This window comes from Mytilus edulis, chromosome 1 (genome assembly GCF_963676685.1).
Source record: "Mytilus edulis chromosome 1, xbMytEdul2.2, whole genome shotgun sequence".
Lineage (NCBI taxonomy): Eukaryota > Metazoa > Mollusca > Bivalvia > Mytilida > Mytilidae > Mytilus > Mytilus edulis.
Window position 1 is genome coordinate 53,581,377 of NC_092344.1, and position 22,862 is coordinate 53,604,238.

The window sequence follows — 22,862 nt, forward strand, 5'->3', positions numbered from 1 at the left end:
ATCATGTGTGCCTATCACTTACTGTTTTCAATTTATAGTCATTTGAAAATTTAAAAAAATAAATCCCGTAGGGTTCTGTAGTAAATTCCTCCCTTCTGTTGGCCCCTCAAAATACCCCTAAATAGACCTAAAGAAGAAAAATAATATGAACTGAGCAAAAATTTTGTTTGGGAGTCTTAATAGCAAGTAGTATAATTACGAATTTTGTTATAGTCATATTTTCTGATGCTGAATGCGTGAAGGGGCAGAGTTTATTATAGTCCGAGTTTGTTGTGAGCCGAGATGAGATGCGGTATCAAGTTACTTTCGATACACTCGGGTCTTTAATAAACATTTTTAAAAATCGTAGTAAGCGTCGAAAAATGTTCAATCATGAAATATTTTAACCACGGTATTTATTTGATCTTCAACAGGAGAAAGGTAAGAAACCCTTGCAACCGGGATTATAGTACTCCCGTTTAGAGGCACACATATATGGCTCTGACTCGGGTCTGGAGAAAACCGATAAAAGCATAACGTAGAAACTGCTGTCTCGTGTGTGTATTGATTTTACTTTCCGCACAGTACAGATCCGCGCAGTAGTGTTTGTGATAGCCATTTCAAAATGAAGTTAAATCATTTGAATTATCGATGAACATATAGTACATTTTAAGTCGAGCTGTAAGCTAATCAAAATAGAAAAGCTAAAAATTAACTAGAGGCTCTAAAGAGCCTGTGTCGCTCACCTTGGTCTATGTGACTATTAAACAAAGGAAGGAGATGGATTCATGACAAAATTGTATTTTGGTGATGGTGATGTGTTTGTACATCTTACTTTACTGAACATCCTTGCTGCTTACAATTATCTCTATCTATAATGAACTTGGCCCAGTAGTTTCAGTGGAAAATGTAAGGAAAAATTTACAAATTTTATAAAAATTGTTGAAAATTGACTATAAAGGACAATAACTCCTTAGGGGGTCAATTAACCATTTCGTTCATGTTGACTTATTTGTAAATCTTACTTTGCTGAACATTATTGCTGTTTACAGTTTATCTCTATCTAAAATAATATTCAAGACAATAACCAACAAGAATGTGTCCTCAGTACACGAATGCCCCACTCGCACTATCATTTTCCATGTTCAGTGGACCGTGAAATTGGGGTAAAAACTCTAATTTGGCATTAAAATTAGAAAGATCATATCATAGGGGACATGTGTACTAAGTTTGAAGTCGATTGGACTTAAACTTCATCAAAAACTACCTTGACCAAAAACTTTAACCTGAAGCGGGACAGACGGACGGACGAACGAGCGGACAGACAGACGGACGGACGGACGGACGCACAGACCAGAAAACATAATGCCCCTCTACTATCGTAGGTGGGGCATATAAACAGCAAAATTTCCTTAAAAATTACCAATTCAGGGGCAGCAACCCAACAACCGGTTGTCCGATTCATCTGAAAATTTCGGGGCAGATAGATCTTGACCTGATAAATAGTTTAACCCCATGTCAGATTTGCTCTAAACGCTTTGGTTTTTGAGTTATAAGCCAAATCTGCATTTTACCCCTATGTTCTATTTTTAGCCATGGCGGCCATCTTGGTTGAATGGCCAGGTCATCGGACACATTTTTTAAACTATATACCCCAAAGATGATTGTGGATAAGTTTGGATTAATTTGGCCCAGTAGTTTCAGAGGAGAAGATTTTTGTAAAAGATTACTAAGATTTACGAAAAATGGTAAAAATAGACTATAAAGGGCAATAACTCCTAAAGAGATCAACTGACCATTTCGGTCATGTTGACTAATTTGTAAATCTTACTTTGCTGAACATAATGGCTGTTTACAGTTTATTTCTTTTTATAATAATATACAAGATAATAACCAAAAACAGCAAAATTTCCTTAAAATTACCAATTCAGGGGCAGCAACCCAACAACGGGTTGTCAGATTTGTCTGAAAATTTCAGGGCAGATAGATCTTGACCTGATAAACAGTTTTACCCCATGTCAGATTTGCTCTGAATGCTTTGGTTTTTCAGTTATAAGCCAAAAACTGCATTTTACCCCTATGTTCTATTTTTAGCCATGGCGGCCATCTTGGTTGGTTGGCCGGGTCACCGGACACAATTTTTAAACTAGATACCCCAATGATGATTGTAACCAAGTTTGGTTGAAATTAGCCCAGTAGTTTCAGAGGAGAAGATTTTTGTAAAAGTTAACGACGGACGATGACGACGACGGACGACGGACGCCGGACGCCAAGTGATGAGAAAAGCTCACTTGGCCCTTAGGGCCAGGTGAGCTAAAAAGCCAAGATTTAGTTTTCAAACACACATACTTCATTATCTTGAAATGGGACACACATCCTAAAGTAAGATAGTCTGTCACTTCCAGTAAGAGGCCGATGCCTTTAGAAAGTTTATTGCTATATCAAGCTATAGCAAACTTTCTAAAATCTAAATGCTCTATGAGATTCAGTGTATCATAAAGCAACACTAATTCAGTTTTAGATGAAATAGAACAAGGTTTAATTTTTGAACCTTTGGACCTCAATGTAGACCAATTAAGAAATTGGGAACATAACATAAACCAGATGCTCCGCAGGGCGCAGCTTTATACGACCGCAGAGGTTGAACCCTGAACGGTTGGGGCAAGTATGGACACAACATTCAAGCTGGATTCAGCTCTAAATTTGGATTGTGATTAAATAGTTGACACAGCATAGGTTTCTGACACAGAATGAATGTGGTCTAATAAACTTAAAATTTGTTTTTTGCCATTTTTCTCACATCCCCCTTTCCCTTTTTCCAAAACTGATCTCAATTCAAATTTCTAATGGAATTTGCAACAATAACTACTAATTTAAATACATCATAAAATATTAAAATGTAAAATAAAGTACTTGTTATCACTGAATGGTAAAGATTGTTTTAATTTATCAGTTGGTAGTAAAAGTGAATATACATTGTATATTGTATAAAACAATGATTTAAGTTGATTCAACTACTATTCTGGACAAAGAAAGATAACTCCAATTGGAAATTTCTTGCTATTGCACAATACTGTGCAATTGAAGATTTCTTGCTATTGCTGAATACTGTGCAATTGAAAATTTCTTGCTATTGCACAATACTGTGCAATTGAAGATTTCTTGCTACTGCTGAATACTGTGCAATTGAAAATTTCTTGCTATTGCACAATACTTAATATAATAATTTTGGATCCTGATTTGGACCAACTTGAAAACTGGGCCCATAATCTAAAATCTAAGTACAGTACATGTTTAGATACAGTATATCAAAAAAGCCCAAGAATTCAATTTTTGTTAAAATCAAACTTAGTTTAATTTTGGACCCTTTGGACTTTAATGTAGTCCAATTTGAAAACGGGACCAAAAATTAAGAATCTACATACACAGTTAGATTTGGCATATCAAAGAACCCCAATTATTCAATTTTTGATGAAATCAAACAAAGTTCGATTTTGGACCCTTTGGGCCCCTTATTCCTAAACTGTTGGGACAAAAACTCCCAAAATCAAACCCAACCTCCCTTTTATGGTCATAAACCTTGTGTTTAAATTTCATAGATTTCTATTTACTTATACTAAAGTTATGGTGCGAAAACCAAGAATAATGCTTATTTGGGCCCCTAATTCCTAAACTGTTGGGACAAAAACTCCAAAAATCAATCCCAACCTTCATTTTGTGGTCATAAACTTTGTGTTAAAATTTCGTAGATTTCTGTTAACTTATTCTAAAACTATTGTGCGAAAACCAAGAAAAATGCTTATTTGGGCCTTTTTTGGCCCCTAATTCCTAAACTGTTGGGACCAAAACACCAAAAATCAATCCCAACCTTCCTTTTATGGTCATAAACCTTGTGTCAAAATTTCATAGATTTCTATGTACTTTTACAGTAAGAGTAAGAGTGCGAAAACCAAATGTCTTCGGACGACGATGACGACGACGACGCCATCATGATACCAATATACGACCAAAAATTAAAAATTTTTGCGGTTGTATAGAAATTATTATTTTGGGACCCTTTTGGCCCCTCATTCCTAAACAATTGGGACCATAACCCCAAAAATCAATTCCAACCTTCCTTTAGTGGAATTGGACCTTCTTGTAAAAATTTATAGAGATCCATACACGTAAACACAAGTTATTGTCTGTAAACTAGAAAAATGCTTATTTTTTGGCCCCTTATTCCTAGACAGTTTGCCCAATAATTCCTTAAAATGTCTCCAAACCTTCTACTTGTGGTATTAAACATTGTGGTACAATTTCAGAACAATTGAAAAACTTATACACAACTTTTTGTCCTGAAACTTGATAAATGCTGTTTTTGGCCCCTTTGGGCCCCTAATTCCTAAACCTTTGGGATCATAACCCCCAAAATCAATCCCAAGCTTTTTTTTGTGGTTATAAGCATTGTGTTAAAATTTTATTGATTTCTTTTTACCTATTCAAAAGTTATTATCCGGCAACAATCTGTCTTCGGACGACGCTGACACAGACGGCGACCACGTGATACCATTATACGACCAAATATTTTTAAATTTTGGCGGTCGTATAAAAATGCTTGTTTTTGGCCCCTCTTTGGCCTTTAATTCCTATACTGTTAGCCCCATAACCCTTAAAATTAATCCAAACCTTCTACTTATTGGTATGAACATAGTGGAACAATTTCAGAGTAATCGAAATACTTATACACAACTTATTGTCCTGAAACTAGATAAATGTATATTTTGGGCCCTTTTTGGCCCCTAATTCCGAAACCTTATGGACCATAACCCCCAAAATCAATCACAACCTTCCTTTTGTTGTTATAAACATTGTTTAAAAAAATTTTGTTATCTATTTGCTTATTCTAAAGTTATTATCCGGAAACCATCAGTCTTCGGACGACGACGTGATACCAATATACGACCGCAAAATTTTTTGCGGTTGTATAAAAATAGTTCTCTCGATAGTATCTTTTGATTGTTAGAAGCTTCTGTCCAAGTCAAGTAAAAATACAGGATAGTTTATGAATCATTCTATTAATGTTTTAAAAACTTGAACTGCAGACTGTATGTAATGCTAACTGGAAGAAAAACTAGGTCCAATTCTTAGTAAAATATGGAAAAACAGGAACAAAATTTTGACTAAATTTCGTTCTAAATACTAGCTTTTGGTCATATACAAGCTTCTTTCCAAGTTTGGTACAAATCATGGATAGTTTAAGAAAGTTATTTTGAAAGACAATGCCATTTTTCTGAAAATACACCTTTTTACTAGCTTACAAACTATGTATTTATTTAACTTACCATTTCTAAACAATGAACAACTGTGACACTTTCTAGTTCTAGGATATCCTAAATGCAATAAAAAGTATGTATTTTAATTACTATAAATTTTGTTACAGTTTATAAATTACAAGCTATTTCATCAGTGTAATAGTCCATGTGCCTTACATAAGGATGCGCATGTAATTGATTTTTCAAAATTTGAAAGCACGGGTAAAAAAATTGGATTACACACACTGAAATGTCTCAGCTGCTTTACTGATCATTAAAAAAGTATTGCAACACACTGTAAAAATATTCTTGAGAAAGCGCTGATGAGCTTTTTTTATTCTCATTTATTGTCTTAAAGAAATGCACTATGAAATAACTGTTTACTCTGACCAGACAGTTGCCACATGTGGAGCAGGATTCGCTTTACTTCCGGAGCACCTGAGATCACCCCCAATTTTTGTAGGGGTTCGTCTTTAGTTTTATATGTTGTGTTTTGTGTACTATTGTTTATGTATGTCTCTTTGTTTTTTAAATCATGGCGTTTTCAGTTCATTTTCAATGTATGAGTTTAAATAACACTATGGTATCTTAATTTCAACTCCCTTTTTATATAACAATAAACTAGAGGCTCTAAAGAGCCTGTGTCGCTCACCTTAGTCTATGTGAATACTAAACAATGGACACAGATGGATTCATGACAAAATTGTGTTTTGGTGATGGTGATGTGTTTGTAGATCTAACTCTACTAAACATTCTTGCTGCTTACAATTATCTCTATCTATAACAGTACTTTCTTAGGAAAATGTTATTGAAAATCTTCAAATTTTAAGAAAATTGTTAAAAATTGACTATGAAGGACAATGACTCCTTAGTGGGTCAATTGACTATTTTGGTCATAGTGACTTATTTTTAGTTCTTACTTTGCTGTACATTATTGCTGTTTACAGTTTATCTCTATCTATAATAATATTCAAGATAATAACAAAAAAAACAGCAAAATTTCGTTAAAATTACCATTTCAGGGGCAGTAACCCAACAACGGAATGTCCGATTAATCTGAAAATTTCAGGGCAGATAGATCTTGACCTGATGAACAATTTTACCACATGTCAGATTGCTCTAAATGCTTTGGTTTTTGAGTTACAAGCCAAAAACTGCATTTTACCCCTATGTTCTATTTTTAGCCATGGCGGACATCTTGGTTGGTTTGCCGGGTCCATCACACATTTTTAAAACTAGATACCCCAATGATGATTGTGGCCAAGTTTGGATTAATTTGTCCCAGTAGTTTCAGAGGAGAAGATTTTTCTAAAAGATTACTAAGATTTACGAAAAATGGTTAAAAATTGACTATAAAGGGCAATAACTCCTAAAGTGGTCAATTGACCATTTTGGTAATGTTGACTTATTTGTAGATCTTACTTTGCTGAACATTATTGCTGTTTACAGTTTATCTTTATGTATAATAACATTCAAGATAATAACCAAAAACAGAAAAATTTCCTTAAAATTATCAATTCAGGGGCAGCAACCCAACAACGGGTTGTTCGATTCATCTGAAAATTTCAGGGCAGATAGATCTTGACCTGATGAACAAATTTACCACTGTCAGATTGCTGTAAATGCTTTGGTTTTTGAGTTATAAGCCAAAAACTGCATTTTACCCCTATGTTCTATTTTTAGCCATGGCGGACATCTTGGTTGGTTTGCCGGGTCCATCACACATTTTTAAAACTAGATACCCCAATGATAATTGTGGCCAAGTTTGGATTAATTTGTCCCAGTAGTTTCAGAGGAGAAGATTTTTCTAAAAGATTACTAAGATTTACGAAAAATGGTTAAAAATTGACTATAAAGGGCAATAACTCCTAAAGTGGTCAACTGACCATTTTGGTCATTTGACTTATTTGTAGATCTTACTTTGCTGAACATTATTGCTGTTTACAGTTTATCTCTATCTATAATAATATTCAAGATAATAACCAAAAACAGCAAAATTTCCTTAAAATTACCATTTCAGGGGCAGTAACCCAACAACGGAATGTCTGATTCATCTGAAAATTTCGGGGCAGATAGATCTTGACCTGATGAACAATTTAACTGTTACTTGGTCACTGTCAAATTTGCTCTAAATGCTTTGGTTTTTGAGTTATAAGCCAAAAACTGAATTTTACCCCTATGTTCTATTTTTAGCCATGGCGGCCATCTTGGTTGGTTGACTGGGTCACCAGACACATTTTTTAAACTAGATACCTCAATGATGATTATGGCCAAGTTTGGTTAAATTTGGCCCAGTAGTTTCAGAGAAGAAGATTTTTCTAAAAGATTACTAAGATTTACGAAAAATGGTTAAAAATTGACTATAAAGGGCAATAACTCCTAAAGTGGTCAACTGACCATTTTGGTGATGTTGACTTATTTGTAGATCTTACTTTGCTGAACATTATTGCTGTTTACAGTTTATCTTTATGTATAATAACATTCAAGATAATAACCAAAAACAGCAAAATTTCCTTAAAATTATCAATTCAGGGGCAGTAACTCAACAACGGGTTGTTCGATTCATCTGAAAATTTCAGGGCAGATAGATCTTGACCTGATGAACAATTTTACCACATGTCAGATTGCTCTAAATGCTTTGGTTTTTGAGTTATAAGCCAAAAACTGCATTTTACCCCTATGTTCTATTTTTAGCCATGGCGGACATCTTGGTTGGTTTGCTGGGTCCATCACACATTTTTTAAACTAGATACCCCAATGATGATTGTGGCCAAGTTTGGATTAATTTGTCCCAGTAGTTTCAGAGGAGAAGATTTTTGTAAAAGTTAACGACGCCGGACGACGCCGGACGCCGGACGCAAAGTGATGGGAAAAGCTCACTTGGCCCTTCGGGCCAGGTGAGCTAAAAATTTTAAGGTCTGATGAATGATTTTAAGACACAACTTTCCTATGAGAAAATGGATGTTTTAATTGTATTGTATATTGACCTATTTCAGTGTTTTTTCTGTGTTGCCAGTGAAGATTTGCTGACTCACTATAATTTTAATATTTGTCTATCTTTTCATTTAACATACCATGCACTTTATCAGGTTTTGTTTGTGTTTCCTGCCATATTCCAGATTGTACTTCAAAAGCTGGGATCTTGAAAAATAAAACATAAATATAAAAGAAAATTAATGTATTTAGTATGAAATTCAAAACAGTGTAGCTGTGGCCATTGATTGACCCATCAAAATCATCCATTGACTGGGACAATTTACGTGAACGTTTGTCTGTAACAACCACTGTTCATGACGTACCTACGATAGACATTTAAACTGTGGGGTCAACAGAGGTTTCTTAACGCCTTTAATTATAAAATAATTCGAAAAATTAATCAGGAATAACCTTTGTGTTTTGATTTATATAATTGATATAAATCAAAATATCGTGTTATTTCTGATTAATTTTTCGAATTACTTTATTTAGGTGTTGAGAACCTTTGGTGACCCCATAGTTTAAGTGTCTTTAAAAAGTACATAGTGAGCATTGGTCGTTACATACAAACGTTCACCTAAATTGTCCCAGTCAATGAATGATTTTAATGAGTCAATCAATGGCCACAGCTACACTGTTTTGAATTTCATACTATTATCCTGGTGTATCGTTTGTAAATAATTAAATTATTTATATCAAAACATAACAAAATTTTTTTACAAATGAACATATTACCATGAACCATAAAAATGAGGTTTATAGATGTAAGAAGATGCGGTATGCGTGCCAGTGAGACAACCCTCCATTCTAATCACAATTTGTAATAAATTGCTTCGCAGAGTGCAGCTGTATACGACTGCAGATGTACAACCCTAAGAAGTTGGGCCAAAAAAGGACACTATCTAATATAGTAGACCTATTGCATACAGTATTAGAAAACAGACAAAACACAATGAACAGCTGCGTCTGAGCGCATGATATGTCCGTCACGTATTCAAAGAATACAGTCTAATAATATGTCCGTCGCGTATTCAAAGAATACAGTCTAATAATATGTCCATCGCGTATTCAAAGAATACATTTTAATAATATGTCCGTCGCGTATTCAAAGAATACAGTTTAATAATATGTCCGTCGCGTATTCAAAGAATACAGTTTAACAACTTCTCAATGTCATATCAGAAATTTTAAAAAATTGAAAGGGAACGTACATCGATAGATATACACAATTCGATTCGCCAAAGTTTAATTAGAACTGCTGAAAACATTTTTTAGTTATTGTCCAAAAACGGAAAAATCTCCCCTTTTTAATGAATGAAACCCCATAACTCCGAAACATTAAATCTAACATTTATAAAAATAGAAAGGGATCTGATGTCAAACTATCCAAAATTTTGTGAGACCTGCTGAAAGCATATTTGAATTATTATCAGAACTAGAGGCTCTAAAGAGCCTGTGTCGCTCACCTTGGTCTATGTGAATATTAAACAATGGACACAGATGGATTCATGACAAAATTGTGTTTTGGTGATGGTGATGTGTTTGTAGATCTTACTTTACTAAACATTCTTGCTGCTTACAATTATCTCTATCTATAACAGTACTTTCTGTGGAAAATGTTATTGTAAATCTTCAAATTTTAAGAAATTGTTAAAAATTGACTATGAAGGACAATAACTCCTTAGGGGGTCAATTGAATATTTTGGTCATAGTGACTTATTTTTAGTTCTTACTTTGCTGTACATTATTGCTGTTTACAGTTTATCTCTATCTATAATAATATTCAAAATAATAACCAAAAACAGCAAAATTTCCTTATAACTAACAATTCAGAGTCATCAACCCAACAACAGGTTGGCCGATGCATCAAAAATTTCACAGCAGATAAATCTTGACCTGCAAAACAATTTTACCTCAGTCAGATTTGCTCTAAATGCTTTGGTTTTTGAGTTATAAGTCAAAAACTGCATTTTACCCCTATGTTCTCTTTTAAGCCATGGTGGCCATCTTGGTTGATTGGCCGGGTCACCGGACACATTTTATAAACTATATACCCCAATGATGATTATGGCCAAGTTTGGTTAAATTTGGCCCAGTAGTTTCAGAGAAGAAGATTTTTCTAAAAGATTACCAAGATTTACGAAAAATGGTTAAAAATAGACTATAAAGGGCAATAACTCCTAAAGTGGTCAACTGACCATTTTAGTCATGTTAACTTATTTGTAGATCTTACTTTGCTGAACATTATTGCTGTTTACAGTTTATCTCTATCTATAATAATATTCAAGATAATATCCAACCAGGTGCTCCGCAGGGCACAGCTTTATACGACCGCAGAGGTTGAACAGTTGGGGCAAGTATGGACAAAACATTCAAGCGTGATACAGCTCTGAATTTGGATTGTGATCAAATTTTTGACATTACATGGTTTTTTTTTTACACAAAACAAATGTCAAGATTTTACAAATCAATTAAAGATTTCTTCTTCAAACTTTTTAAATCTAAAATTAAATAGTTGACAAAGCATAGGTTTCTGACACAGAATGAATGTGGTCTAATGAACTTAAAAGGTTTTTTTTTGGCTTTGAGCAATTCACTATGCTGTTGAATATTAATCCTCTTAAAAAAATGTTTGAAGAAATTTTCTTTTTATTTATGAAATCTGAAATGAGAAAAATTTAAACCGCCCCCCCCTTTTTTTCACATCCCTGTTTCCCTTTTTCCAAAACTGATATCAATTCAAATTTCTAATGGAGTTTGCAACAATAACTACTCTTTTAAATACATCATAAAATATTAAAATGTAAAATAAAGTGCTTGTTATCACTAAATGGTAAAGATTGGTTGGTAGTAAAGGTGAATATACATTGTTTATTGTATAAAACAATAAAAAAAAACTTCATCAGCAACATTTTATATTGGCAAATTTCCAATGAAGTTATTTACATAAAGTTATTGGCAAATAAAAATAGAAAATGACATCATAGTCATGTCTGGCAAATTTCCAACATATATTATCAACTACTATTCTATACAAACAAAGATAACTCCAACTGAAAATTAATTGCTATTGCACAATATTGTGCAATTAGATATTTCTTGCTATTGTGCAATACTGTGCAATTGAAAATTTCTTGCTATTGCACAATACTTGATATGGAATCCTGATTTGGACCAACTTGAAAACTGGGCCCATAATCAAAAATCAAAGTACATATTTAGATAAAGCATATCAAATAAGCCCAAGAATTTAATTTTTGTTAAAATCAAACTTAGTTTAATTTTGGACCCTTTGGACCTTAATGTAGACCAATTTGAAAACTGGACCAAAAATTAAGAATCTACATACACAGTAAGATTTGGCATATCAAAGAACCCATTTTTTCAATTTTTGATGAAATCAAACAAAGTTTAATTTTGGACCCCCATTTGGACCAACTTGAAAACTAGGCCAATAATTAAAAATCTAAGTACATTTTTAAATTCAGCATATCAAGGAACCCCAAGGATTCAATTTTTGTTAAAATCAAACTAAGTTTAATTTTGGACCCTTTGGACCTTAATGTAGACTAATTTGAAAACGGGACCAAAAATTACGAATCTACATACATAGTTAGATTCGGCATATCAAAGAACCCCAATTATTCAATTTTTGATGAAATCACACAAAGTTCAATTTTGGACCCTTTGGGCCCCTTATTTCTAAACTGTTAGGACCAAAACTCCCAAAAATCAAACCCAACCTTCCTTTTATGGTCATAAACCTTGTGTTTAAATTTCATAGATTTCTATTTACTTATACTAAAGTTATGGTGCAAAAACCAAAAATAATGCTTATTTGGGCCCCTTTTTAGCCCCTAATTCATAAACTGTTGTGACCTCAACTCCAAAAATCAATCCCAACCTTCCTTTTGTGGTCATAAACCTTGTGTTAAAATTTCATTGATTTCTATTTACTTATACTAAAGTTATTGTGCGAAAACCAAGAATAATGCTTATTTGGGCCCTTTTTTGGCCCTTAATTCCAAAACTGTTGGAACCAAAACTCCCAAAATCAATCCCAACCTTCCTATTGTGGTCATAAACCATGTGTCAAAATTTCATAGATTTCTATTCACTTAAACTAAAGTTATAGTGCGAAAACCAAGAAAATGCTTATTTGGGCCCTTTTTGGCCCCTAATTCCTAAAATGTTGGGACAAAAACTCCCAAAATCAATCCCAACCTTCCTTTTGTGGTCATAAACCTTGTGTTAAAATTTCATTGATTTCTATTCACTTTTACTAAAGTTAGAGTGCCAAAACTAAAAGTATTCGGACGACAACGACGACGACGCAGACGACGACGCCAACATGAGAGCAATATACGACCAAAAAATTAAAATTTTTGCGGTCGTATAAAAGCAGCAAAATTTCCATAAAATTACCATTTCAGGGGCAGCAACCCAACAACGGAATGTCCGATTCATCTGAAATATTCAGGGCAGCTAGATCTTGACCTGAAGAACAATTTTACCTCCGTCAGATTTGCTCTTAATGTTTTGGTTTTTGAGTTATAAGCCAAAAACTGCATTTCACCCCTATGTTCTATTTTTAGCCATGGCAGCCATCTTGGTTTTGCGGGGCACCAGACACATTTTTTAAACTACATACCCCAATGATGATTATGGCCAAGTTTGGTTAAATTTGACCCACTTGTTTCAGAGGAGAAGATTTTTCTAAAAGATTACTAAGATTTACGAAAAATGGTTAAAAATTGACTATAAAGGGCAATAACTCCTAAAGTGGTCAACTGACCATTTTGGTCATGTTGACTTATTTGTAGATCTTACTTTGCTAAACATTTTTGCTGTTTTCAGTTTATCTCTATCTATAATAATATTCAAGATAATAACCAAAAACAGCAAAATTTCCTTAAAAATACCATTTCAGGGGCATCTTGGTTGGTTGGCCGGGTCACCGGACACATTTTTTAAACTAGATACCTCAATGATGATTGTGGCCAAGTTTGGTTAAATTTGGCCCAGTAGTTTCAGAGGAGAAGATTTTTGTAAAAGTTAATGCAGGACGACGACGGACGACGACGACGACGATGGACGACGACGGATGACGACGGACGCAGGACGTCAAGTGATGAGAAAAGCTCACTTGGCCTTTCGGCCAGGTGAGCTAAAAATGGAATATCACCCCTTTTTTTAAAGAATAAAAAAAAATAAAGACGAAAACTCAGAACTGTAAAACCAAAAATTTATTCAAACTAGAGGCTCTAAAGAGCCTGTGTCGCTCACCTTGGTCTATGTGAATATTAAAGGAAGCAGATGGATTTATGACAAAATTGTGTTTTGGTGATGGTGATGTGTTTGTACATCTTACTTTACTGAACATTCTTGCTGCTTAAAATTATCTCTATCTATAATGAACTTGGCCAATTAGTTTCAATGGAAAATGTTAGTAAAAATTTACAAATTTTATGAAAATTGTTAAAAATTGACTATAAAGAACAATAACTCCTAAGGTGGTCAATTGACCATTTCGGTCATATTGACTTATTTGTAAATCTTACTTTGCCGAACATTTATATTGTTGTATACAGTTTATCTCTATCAATAATAATATTCAAGATAATGACCAAAAACAGCAAAATTTCCTTAAAACTAACAATTCAGGGTCAGCAACCCAACAACGGGTTGTCCGATTCATCTTAAAATTTCAGAGCAGATAAATGTTGACCTGATAAACAATTTTACCCATGTCAGATTTGCTCTAAATGCTTTGGGTTTTGAGTTATAAGCCAAAAACTGCATTTTACCCCTATGTTCTATTTTTAGCCATGGCGGCCATCTTGGTTGGTTGGCCAGGTCACCGGACACAATTTTTAAACTAGATACCCAAAAGATGATTGTGGCCAAGTTTGGAATAATTTGGTCAAGTAGTTTCAGAGGACAAAAATTTTTGTAAAATATTACTAAGATTTACGAACTAGAGGCTCTAAAGAGCCTGTGTCGCTCACCTTGGTCTATGTGAATATTAAAGGAAGCAGATGGATTCATGACAAAATCGTGTTTTGGTAATGGTGATGTGTTTGTACATCTTACTTTACTGAAAATTCTTGCTGCTTAAAATTATCTCTATCTATAATGAACTTGGCCCATTAGTTTCAGTGGAAAATGTTAGTATAAATTTACAAATTTTATGAAAATTGTTAAAAATTGACTATAAAGAACAATAACTCCTAAGGGGGTCAATTGACCATTTCGGTCATGTTGACTTATTTGTAAATCTTACTTTGCTGAACATTATTGTTGTTTACAGTTTATCTCTATCAATAATAATATTCAAGATAATGACCAAAAACAGCAAAATTTCCTTAAAACTAACAATTCAGGGTCAGCAACCCAACAACGGGTTGTCCGATTCATCTAAAAATTTCAGAGCAGATAAATGTTGACCTGATAAACAATTTTATCCCATGTCAAATTTGCTCTAAATGATTTGGGTTTTGAGTTATAAGCCAAAAACTGAATTTTACCCCATGTTCTATTTTTAGCCATGGCGGCCATTTTGGTTGGATGGCCGGGTCACCGGACACATTTTTCAAACTACAAACCCAAAAGATGATTGTGGCCAAGTTTGGATTAATTTGGCCAAGTAGTTTCAGAGAAGAAGATTTTTGTAAAAGATAAATAAAATTTACGAAAAATGGTTAAAAATTGACTATAAAGGGCAATAACTCCTAAAGGGGTCAACTGACCATTTCAGTCATGTTGACTTATTTGTAAATCTTACTTTGGTGAACATTATTGCTGTTTATAGTTTACCTCTATCTATAATAATATTCAAGATAATAACCAAAAAGAGCAAAATTTCCTTAAAATTACTAATTCAGGGCCAGCAACCCAACAACGGGTTGTCTGATTCATCTGAAAATTTCATGGCAGATAGATCTTGAACTGATAAACAATTTTCCCCATGTCAGATTTGCTCTAAATGCTTTGGTTTTCGAGTTATAAGCCAAAAACTGCCTTTTACCCCATGTTCTATTTTTAGCCATGGCGGCCATCTTGGATTGATGGCAGGGTCACCAGACACATTTTTCAAACTACTAACCCAACAGATGATTGTGGCCAAGTTTGGATTAATTTGGCCCAGTAGTTTCAGAGGAAAAGATTTTTGTAAAATATTACTAAGATTTACGAAAAATGGTAAAAAATTGACTATAAAGGGCAATTACTCCTAAAGTGGTCAACTGACCATTTTGGTCATTTGACTTATTTGTAGATCTTACTTTGCTGAACATTAATGCTGTTTACTGTTTATCTCTATCTATAATATTCAAGATAATAACCAAAAACAGCAAAATTTCCTTAAAATTACTAATTCAGGGGCAGCAACCCTACAACGGGTTATCTGATTCATCTGAAAATTTCAGGGCAGATAGATCTTCACCTGTTTAACAATTCTACCCCTTGTCAGATTTGCTCTAAATGCTTTGGTTTTTGAGTTATAAGCCAAAAACTGCATTTTACCCCTATGTTCTTTTTTTAGCCATGGCGGCCATCTTGGATGGTTGGCCGGGTCACCGGACACATTTTTTAAACTAGATACCCCAATGAAGATTGTGGCCAAGTTTGGTTTAATTTGGCCCAGTAGTTTCAGAGGAGAAGATTTTTGAAAAAGTTAACGACGACGACGGACGACGGACGACGGACGACGACGGACGCCGGATGCCAAGTGATGAGAAAAGCTCACTTGGCCTTTTAGGCCAGGTGAGCTAAAAATGGTTAAAAATTGACTATAAAGGGCAATAACTCCTAAAGGGGTCAACTGACCATTTCAGTCATGTTAACTTATTTGTAGATCTTACTTTGCTGAACATTATTGCTGTTTACAGTTTATCTCTATCTATAATAATATTCAAGATAATATCCAAAAACAGCAAAATTTCCTTAAAATTACCATTTCAGGGGCAGCAACCCAACAACGGAATGTCCGATTCATCTGAAAATTTCAGGGCAGCTAGATCTTGACCTGATGAACAGTTTTACCTGCTTCAGATTTGCTCTAAATGTTTTGGTTTTTGAGGTATAAGCCAAAAACTGCATTTTACCCCTATGTTCTATTTTTAGCCATGGCGGCCATCTTGGTTGGTTTTGCGGGGCACTAGACACATTTTTTAAACTAGATACCTCAATGATGATTATGGCCAAGTTTGGTTAAATTTGACCCACTTGTTTCAGAGGAGAAGATTTTTCTAAAAGATTACTAAGATTTAAGAAAAATGGTTAAAAATTGACTATAAAGGGCAATAACTCCTAAAGTGGTCAACTGACCATTTTGGTCATGTTGACTTATTTGTAGATCTTACTTTGCTGAACAATTTTGCTGTTTTCAGTTTATCTCTATCTATAATAATATTCAAGATAATAACCAAAAACAGCAAAATTTCCTTAAAAATACCATTTCAGGGGCATCTTGGTTGGTTGGCCGGGTCACCGGACACATTTTTTAAACTAGATACCTCAATGATGATTGTGGCCAAGTTTGGTTAAATTTTAGGCCAGGTGAGCTAAACAAGAGGCTCTCAAGAGCCTGAATCGCTCACCTGAATTTTTTTGGTTTAATCTCTCATCAATGATTATTTTGGCTTTTCAATTTATTTAAATGTTCTTTGAATCGTCCTATTTTCTTCAAAAGCAAAAAAAAATCATTTTCTCCTATGTTCTATTTTAGCCATAGGAGCTATGTTTCTTGACATACAAGGAAATGAAATATAAAATTTATACTAGATACTCTGAAACTCTGAAACTCATTTAGCCTAAGTTTGGCTGAAATTGATACAGCAGTTTCATAAGAGAAGATTTTTTAAAGTAAGTCAACATGATGAACAAATTGTGAAAAAAAGTCTTTAAAGGGCAATAACTCCTAAAGAGGTCAATTGACAATTTTGGTCAAATTGACTTATTTGTAGATCTTACTTTGCTGATCATATTTGCTGTTTACAGTTTATCTTTATCTATAATAATATTCAAGATAATGACCAAAAACTGCAAAATTTCCTTAAAATTACCAATTAAGTGGCAGCAACCCAACAATTGGATGTTTGATTCATCTGAAAATTTCAGGGCTGATAGATATTGACCTAATGAACATTTTTACTCCATGTCAGATTTGCTTTTAATGCTTTCGTTTTTGAGATATAAGCCAAAAACTGCATTTGACCCCTATGTTCTATTTTAAGTAACGGCGGCCATGTTTTATGACGGATCAAAAATCAAAGCACACACTTTGTGCAGGATAATCTAAGAAACAACCATGCTAAGTTTTAACCAAATCCATTCAGTAGTTTCAGAGGAGAAGATTTTTTAAAGTTAGCAAATATGATGAACAAATTGTGAAAAATTGTCATTAAAGGACAATAACCCCTTAAGGGGTCAATTGACAATTTTGGTCATATTAACTTATTTGTAGATCTTACTTTGCTGATCTTTTTTGCTGTTTACAGTTTATCTTTATCTATAATAATATTCAAGATAATGACCAAAAACTGCAAAATTTCCTTAAAATTACCAATTAAGTGGCAGCAACCCAACAATGGTTTGTTTGATTCATCTGAAAATTTCAGGGCTGATAGATCTTGACCTAATGAACATTTTTACTATGTCAGATTTGCTCTAAATGCTTTCGTTTTTGAGATATAAGCCAAAAACTGCATTTGACCCCTATGTTCTATTTTAAGTAACGGCGGCCATGTTTTTTGACGGATCAAAAATCAAAGCACACACTTTGTGCAGGATAATCTAAGGAACAATCATGCTAAGTTTTAACCAAATCCATTCAGTAGTTTCAGAGGAGAAGATTTTTTAAAGTTAGCAAATATGATGAACAAATTGTGAAAAATTGTCATTAAAGGACAATAACCCCTTAAGGGGTCAATTGACAATTTTGGTTTTATTAACTTATTTGTAGATCTTACTTTGCTGATCTTTTTTGCTGTTTACAGTTTATCTTTATCTATAATAATATTCAAGATAATGACCAAAAACTGCAAAATTTCCTTAAAATTACCAATTAAGTGGCAGCAACCCAACAATGGTTTGTTTGATTCATCTGAAAATTTCAGGGCTGATAGATCTTGACCTAATGAACATTTTTACTCCATGTCAGATTTGCTCTAAATGCTTTCGTTTTTGAGATATAAACCAAAAACTGCATTTGACCCCTATGTTCTATTTTAAGTAACGGCGGCCATGTTTTTTGACGGATCAAAAATCGAAGCGCACATTTTGTGCAGGATATACTAAGGAACAATCATGTTAAGTTTCATTCAAATCCATTCAGTAGTTTCAGAGGAGAAGATGTTTGAAAAATTGTTAACGACGACGACGACGGACGCCAAGTGATGAGAAAAGCTCACATGGCCTTTTAGGCCAGGTGAGCTAAAAAGGGAGCTCATGCCACTAGATATAAACAATCCACCAAAATTGCTTGCAATTGGTGAAAGTTTTTTTGAGTTATTGTCCGAAAACTGGAAAATCCCCCTTTTTTTAATGATAAAACCCCATAAATCGGAACGTAAACTCTAAAATTCATTAAAAAGGAAATTGCTGTTTACAGTTTATCTCTATCTATTATAATATTCAAGATAATAACCAAAAACTGCAAAATTAACTTAAAATTACTAATTCAGGGGCAGCAACCCAACAACGGGTCGTCCGATTTGTCTGAAAATTTCAGGGCATATAGATCTTGACCTAATAGATTATTTTACCCCATGTTAGATTTGCTCTAAATGCTATTGTTTTAGAGTTATAAGCCAAAATCTACATTTTACCCCTACGTTCTATTTTAGCCATGGCAGCCATCTTTGGTGGTTGGCAGGGTCACGCCATACATTTTTTAAACTAGATACCCCAATAATGATTGTGGCCAAGTTTGGTTTAATTTGGCCCAGTAGTTTCAGAGGAGAAGATTTTTGTAAAAGATTACTAAGATTTACGAAAAATGGTTAAAATTTGACTATAAAGGGCAATAACTTCTAAAGGGGTCAACTGACCATTCCGTTCGTGTTGACGAATTTGTAAATCTTACTATGCTGAACATTATTGCTGTTTACAGCTTATCTCTATCTATAATAATATTCAAGATAATAACCAAAAACAGCAAAATTTCCTTAAAAATACCAATTCAAGGGCAGCAACCCAACAACAGATTATCCCATTCATCTGAAAATTTCAGCACAGATAGATCTTGACCTAATAGATTATTTTACCCCATGTTAGATTTGCTCTAAATGCTATTGTTTTAGAGTTATAAGCCAAAAACTGCATTTTACCCTATGTTCTATTTTTAGCCATGGCGGCCATCTTTGTTGGTTTGACGGGTCACGCCACACATTTTTTAAACTAGATATCCCACGGATGATTGTGGCCAAGTTTGGTAGAATTTGGCCCAGTAGTTTCAGAGGAGGAGATTTTTGTAAAAGTTTACGGACGACGGACGCAGGACGACGGACGACGGACGCCAAGTGATGAGAAAAGCTCACTTGACCTTTCAGGTCAGGTGAGCTAAAAACGGCAAAATTTCCTTAAAATAACCAATTCAGGACAGTAACCTAACAACGGGTTGTCCGATCCATGTGAAAACATCAGGGCAGATAGATCTTAACCTGATAAACAATTAAACCCTGTCAGATTTTCTCTTAATGCTTCGGTTTTTGAGTTATAAGCCAAAAACTGCATTTTACCCCTATGTTCTATTATTAGCCGTGGCAGCCATTTTGGTTGATTGGCCAGGTCACGCCACACATTTTTTAAACAAGTTACCCCAATGATGATTGTGGCCAAGTTTAGTTTAATTTTGCCCAGTAGTTTCAGAGAAGAAGATTTTTGTAAAAGATTACTAAGATTTACGAAAAAATGGTTAAAAATTGACTATAAAGGGTAATTACTCCTTCAGGGGTCAATTGACCATTTTGGTCATGCTGACTTATTTGTAAATCTTACTTTGCTGAACATTATTGCTGATAACAGTTTATCTCTATCTATAATAATATTCAAGATAATAACCAAAAACAGCAAAATTTCCTTAAAATTACCAATTCAGAGGCAGCAACCCAACAACGGGTTGTCTGATTCATCTGAAAATTTCAGGGCAGATAGATCTCGACCTGATAAACAATAAATAGTCAGATTTGCTCTAAATGCTTTGGTTTTTGAGTTATAAGCCAAAAACTGCATTTTACCCCTATGTTCTATTTTTAGCCATGGCGGCCATCTTGGTTGGCCGGGTCACGCCACACATTTTTTTAAACTAGATACCCCAATGATGATTGTGGCCAAGTTTTGTTTAATTTGGCCCAGTAGTTTCAGAGGAGAAGATTTTTGTAAAAGTTAACGACGACGGACGACGGACGCCAAGTGATGGGAAAAGCTAACTTGGCCCTTCGGGCATGGTGAGCTAAAAATGTGTTATTTCCCATTGAACAGAAATCTAGTAATCAATGAGTATTTCAGCAAAAATTAATTCTTGGGAAGGGCTTTAACTGAACAAGCAGAAAATATAAAATCGTGAAAATTGAACTTGACTTGTAACTTTTCATGATAAAGCATACACCAAATATCAAATCAATATCTTCAAGCATGAACAAAAAAAATTTGGAAAACTAATTTGACGGAATGATGATGAACAGACAAACAGACAGATAGACGGTATGCAAACCTAAAGTCCTCTTCGACTTCATAGGTAGTGGACAAAAATTCAAAATGCGACTTTAAATTATTGCGATTATTGTCGCATTTTTTCACAATAATAAAAACATTGCAATAATTTCTGAATTTACAGTATGCTAAATAAGTGCAATTTGGTAACTGTTACTTCAGATTTGGACTGTTAGAAACTATTTTAAATACCTTATCTAGAGGAAAAGCTAAGTGTGCTGTACCACCACCAAAAACATACAACCGAAAGTCGTCACTAACAATTTCGTGTCTATATCTACAAAATAAGAAATTTGTATATCATTTTGATGGAAATCACTGTCCAATGAAATGATTGAAAGAGCCTTGTTGGTAATTTCAATTCTTAACTTTTGTCCTCTGTTGAGGGGTAGCGTTAGACAATAAAATGTGTGTTAATTTCAGCAAGTCACTGAGTTTGGAAAACAAATTCTGATAAATTCCAATTTAAAATATTCTATGAAATAATAGTTTCAAGTTTTTAGTTTACATTTTGCAAGTTACCTAATAACAGATTTCTCTAAATTAGTTTATGTATTCTTGTGGTTCTTGTATAAAGCATTACAAGATATTTCCTAATTTCATGTAAAGTTTTTTTTTCTCACAGGTGTCCACACTTTGACAAATAGAAGTTTTACATTATGGTGTAATTCCTTTCATAATACTCAATTGTAGAAAACACCTTATTTTTATTTCCTCTTTTTATAAATTCATTATTGATTTTAATATTGATTGACATACATTTCTCATGGGATAGTGTAGACTAGTGTATTTTTCATTGAAATTTGACTTCATATTTGAAGAAAGAGATAATATTGAAAATTGATGTACACTGATGACTAACATATCTCATGGCTGGCAAATACATCATACAGAAATTCCAAATCCCTGTTGTCTGTTGCATATGCATGAGAGTAATAAAAAGTTTTCTTAGTCCAGTGTCAAATGTATGAGACACATTTAGGGCTATAACATATCTATCAGTCAATATATATTGCAGGTTTTGGGGACAAAGAAAGGGCTAGAAAGTCTGAATGTTGGACAATGAATCAATCTGAGTATGCATTATAATTTGACATGAATGTGCGTAAGGTTGGTTAACAAACAAGACACTGTTTCCAAAGCAGAGGTTCTAAAGTTCCAGTGTCGCTCATCTCGGGTCTAATTTGTGCAATATTCAACAAAGGACACTCTCCGACATTGTAGACGAGAATAGAACTAATGACACAAATATGTTTTAAAAAATCTTCATCTAAGGGTAATTAATCCTAAAAAGACTGTAAGTCTACTAACAGTATGACAAACGGACTAAGTTTTCGTAAGATAAAAATTGGCCCTAAAAATGTGATGCCTTTAAACAGGCAAAAATTCTACAAATTTCACAAAGACAAAGATGTGATATAACAAGTGAAAATCAGATGCTCCGCAGGGCGCAGCTTTAAACGACCGCAGAGGTCGAACCCTGAACAGTTGGGTCTAGTATGGACACAATATTTAAACTGGATACAGCTCTGAATTTGGATTGTGATTAAATAGTTGACACAGTATAGGTTTCTGACACAGAATGAATGTGGTCTAATGAACTTAAAATATTTGTTTTGCCTTTGAGCAATTCACTATGCTGTTGAATATTAATCCTCTCAAAAAAATGTTTGAAGAAATTTTCTTTTTATTTACGAAATCTGAAATGAGAAAAATTTAACCCCCACCCCATTTTTTTTTCTCATCCCCCTTTCCCTTTTTCCAAAACTGATCTCAATTCAAATTTCTAATGGAGTTTGCAACAATAACTACTCATTTAAATACATCATAAAATATTAAAATGTAAAATAAAGTGCTTGTTATCACTGAATGGTAAAGATTGTTTTAATATATCAGTTG

At 33.9% G+C, this 22,862-nt stretch overlaps 1 protein-coding gene across 1 annotated transcript in view; it reads right to left on the reverse strand.

Moving 5' to 3' along the window:
* The window catches only part of LOC139484919 (kelch domain-containing protein 10-like), a 154,228-nt gene that overhangs the window by 25,913 nt on the left and 105,453 nt on the right, over positions 1 to 22,862 (reverse strand). The window contains exons 6-8 of the mRNA XM_071268971.1: positions 21,156 to 21,240; positions 8,348 to 8,414; positions 5,304 to 5,351 (exon numbers count right to left, since the gene is read on the reverse strand). Of these exons, the coding sequence (XP_071125072.1) occupies positions 5,304 to 5,351; positions 8,348 to 8,414; positions 21,156 to 21,240 (200 nt within the window). The remainder of the gene's footprint in view (positions 1 to 5,303; positions 5,352 to 8,347; positions 8,415 to 21,155; positions 21,241 to 22,862) is intronic.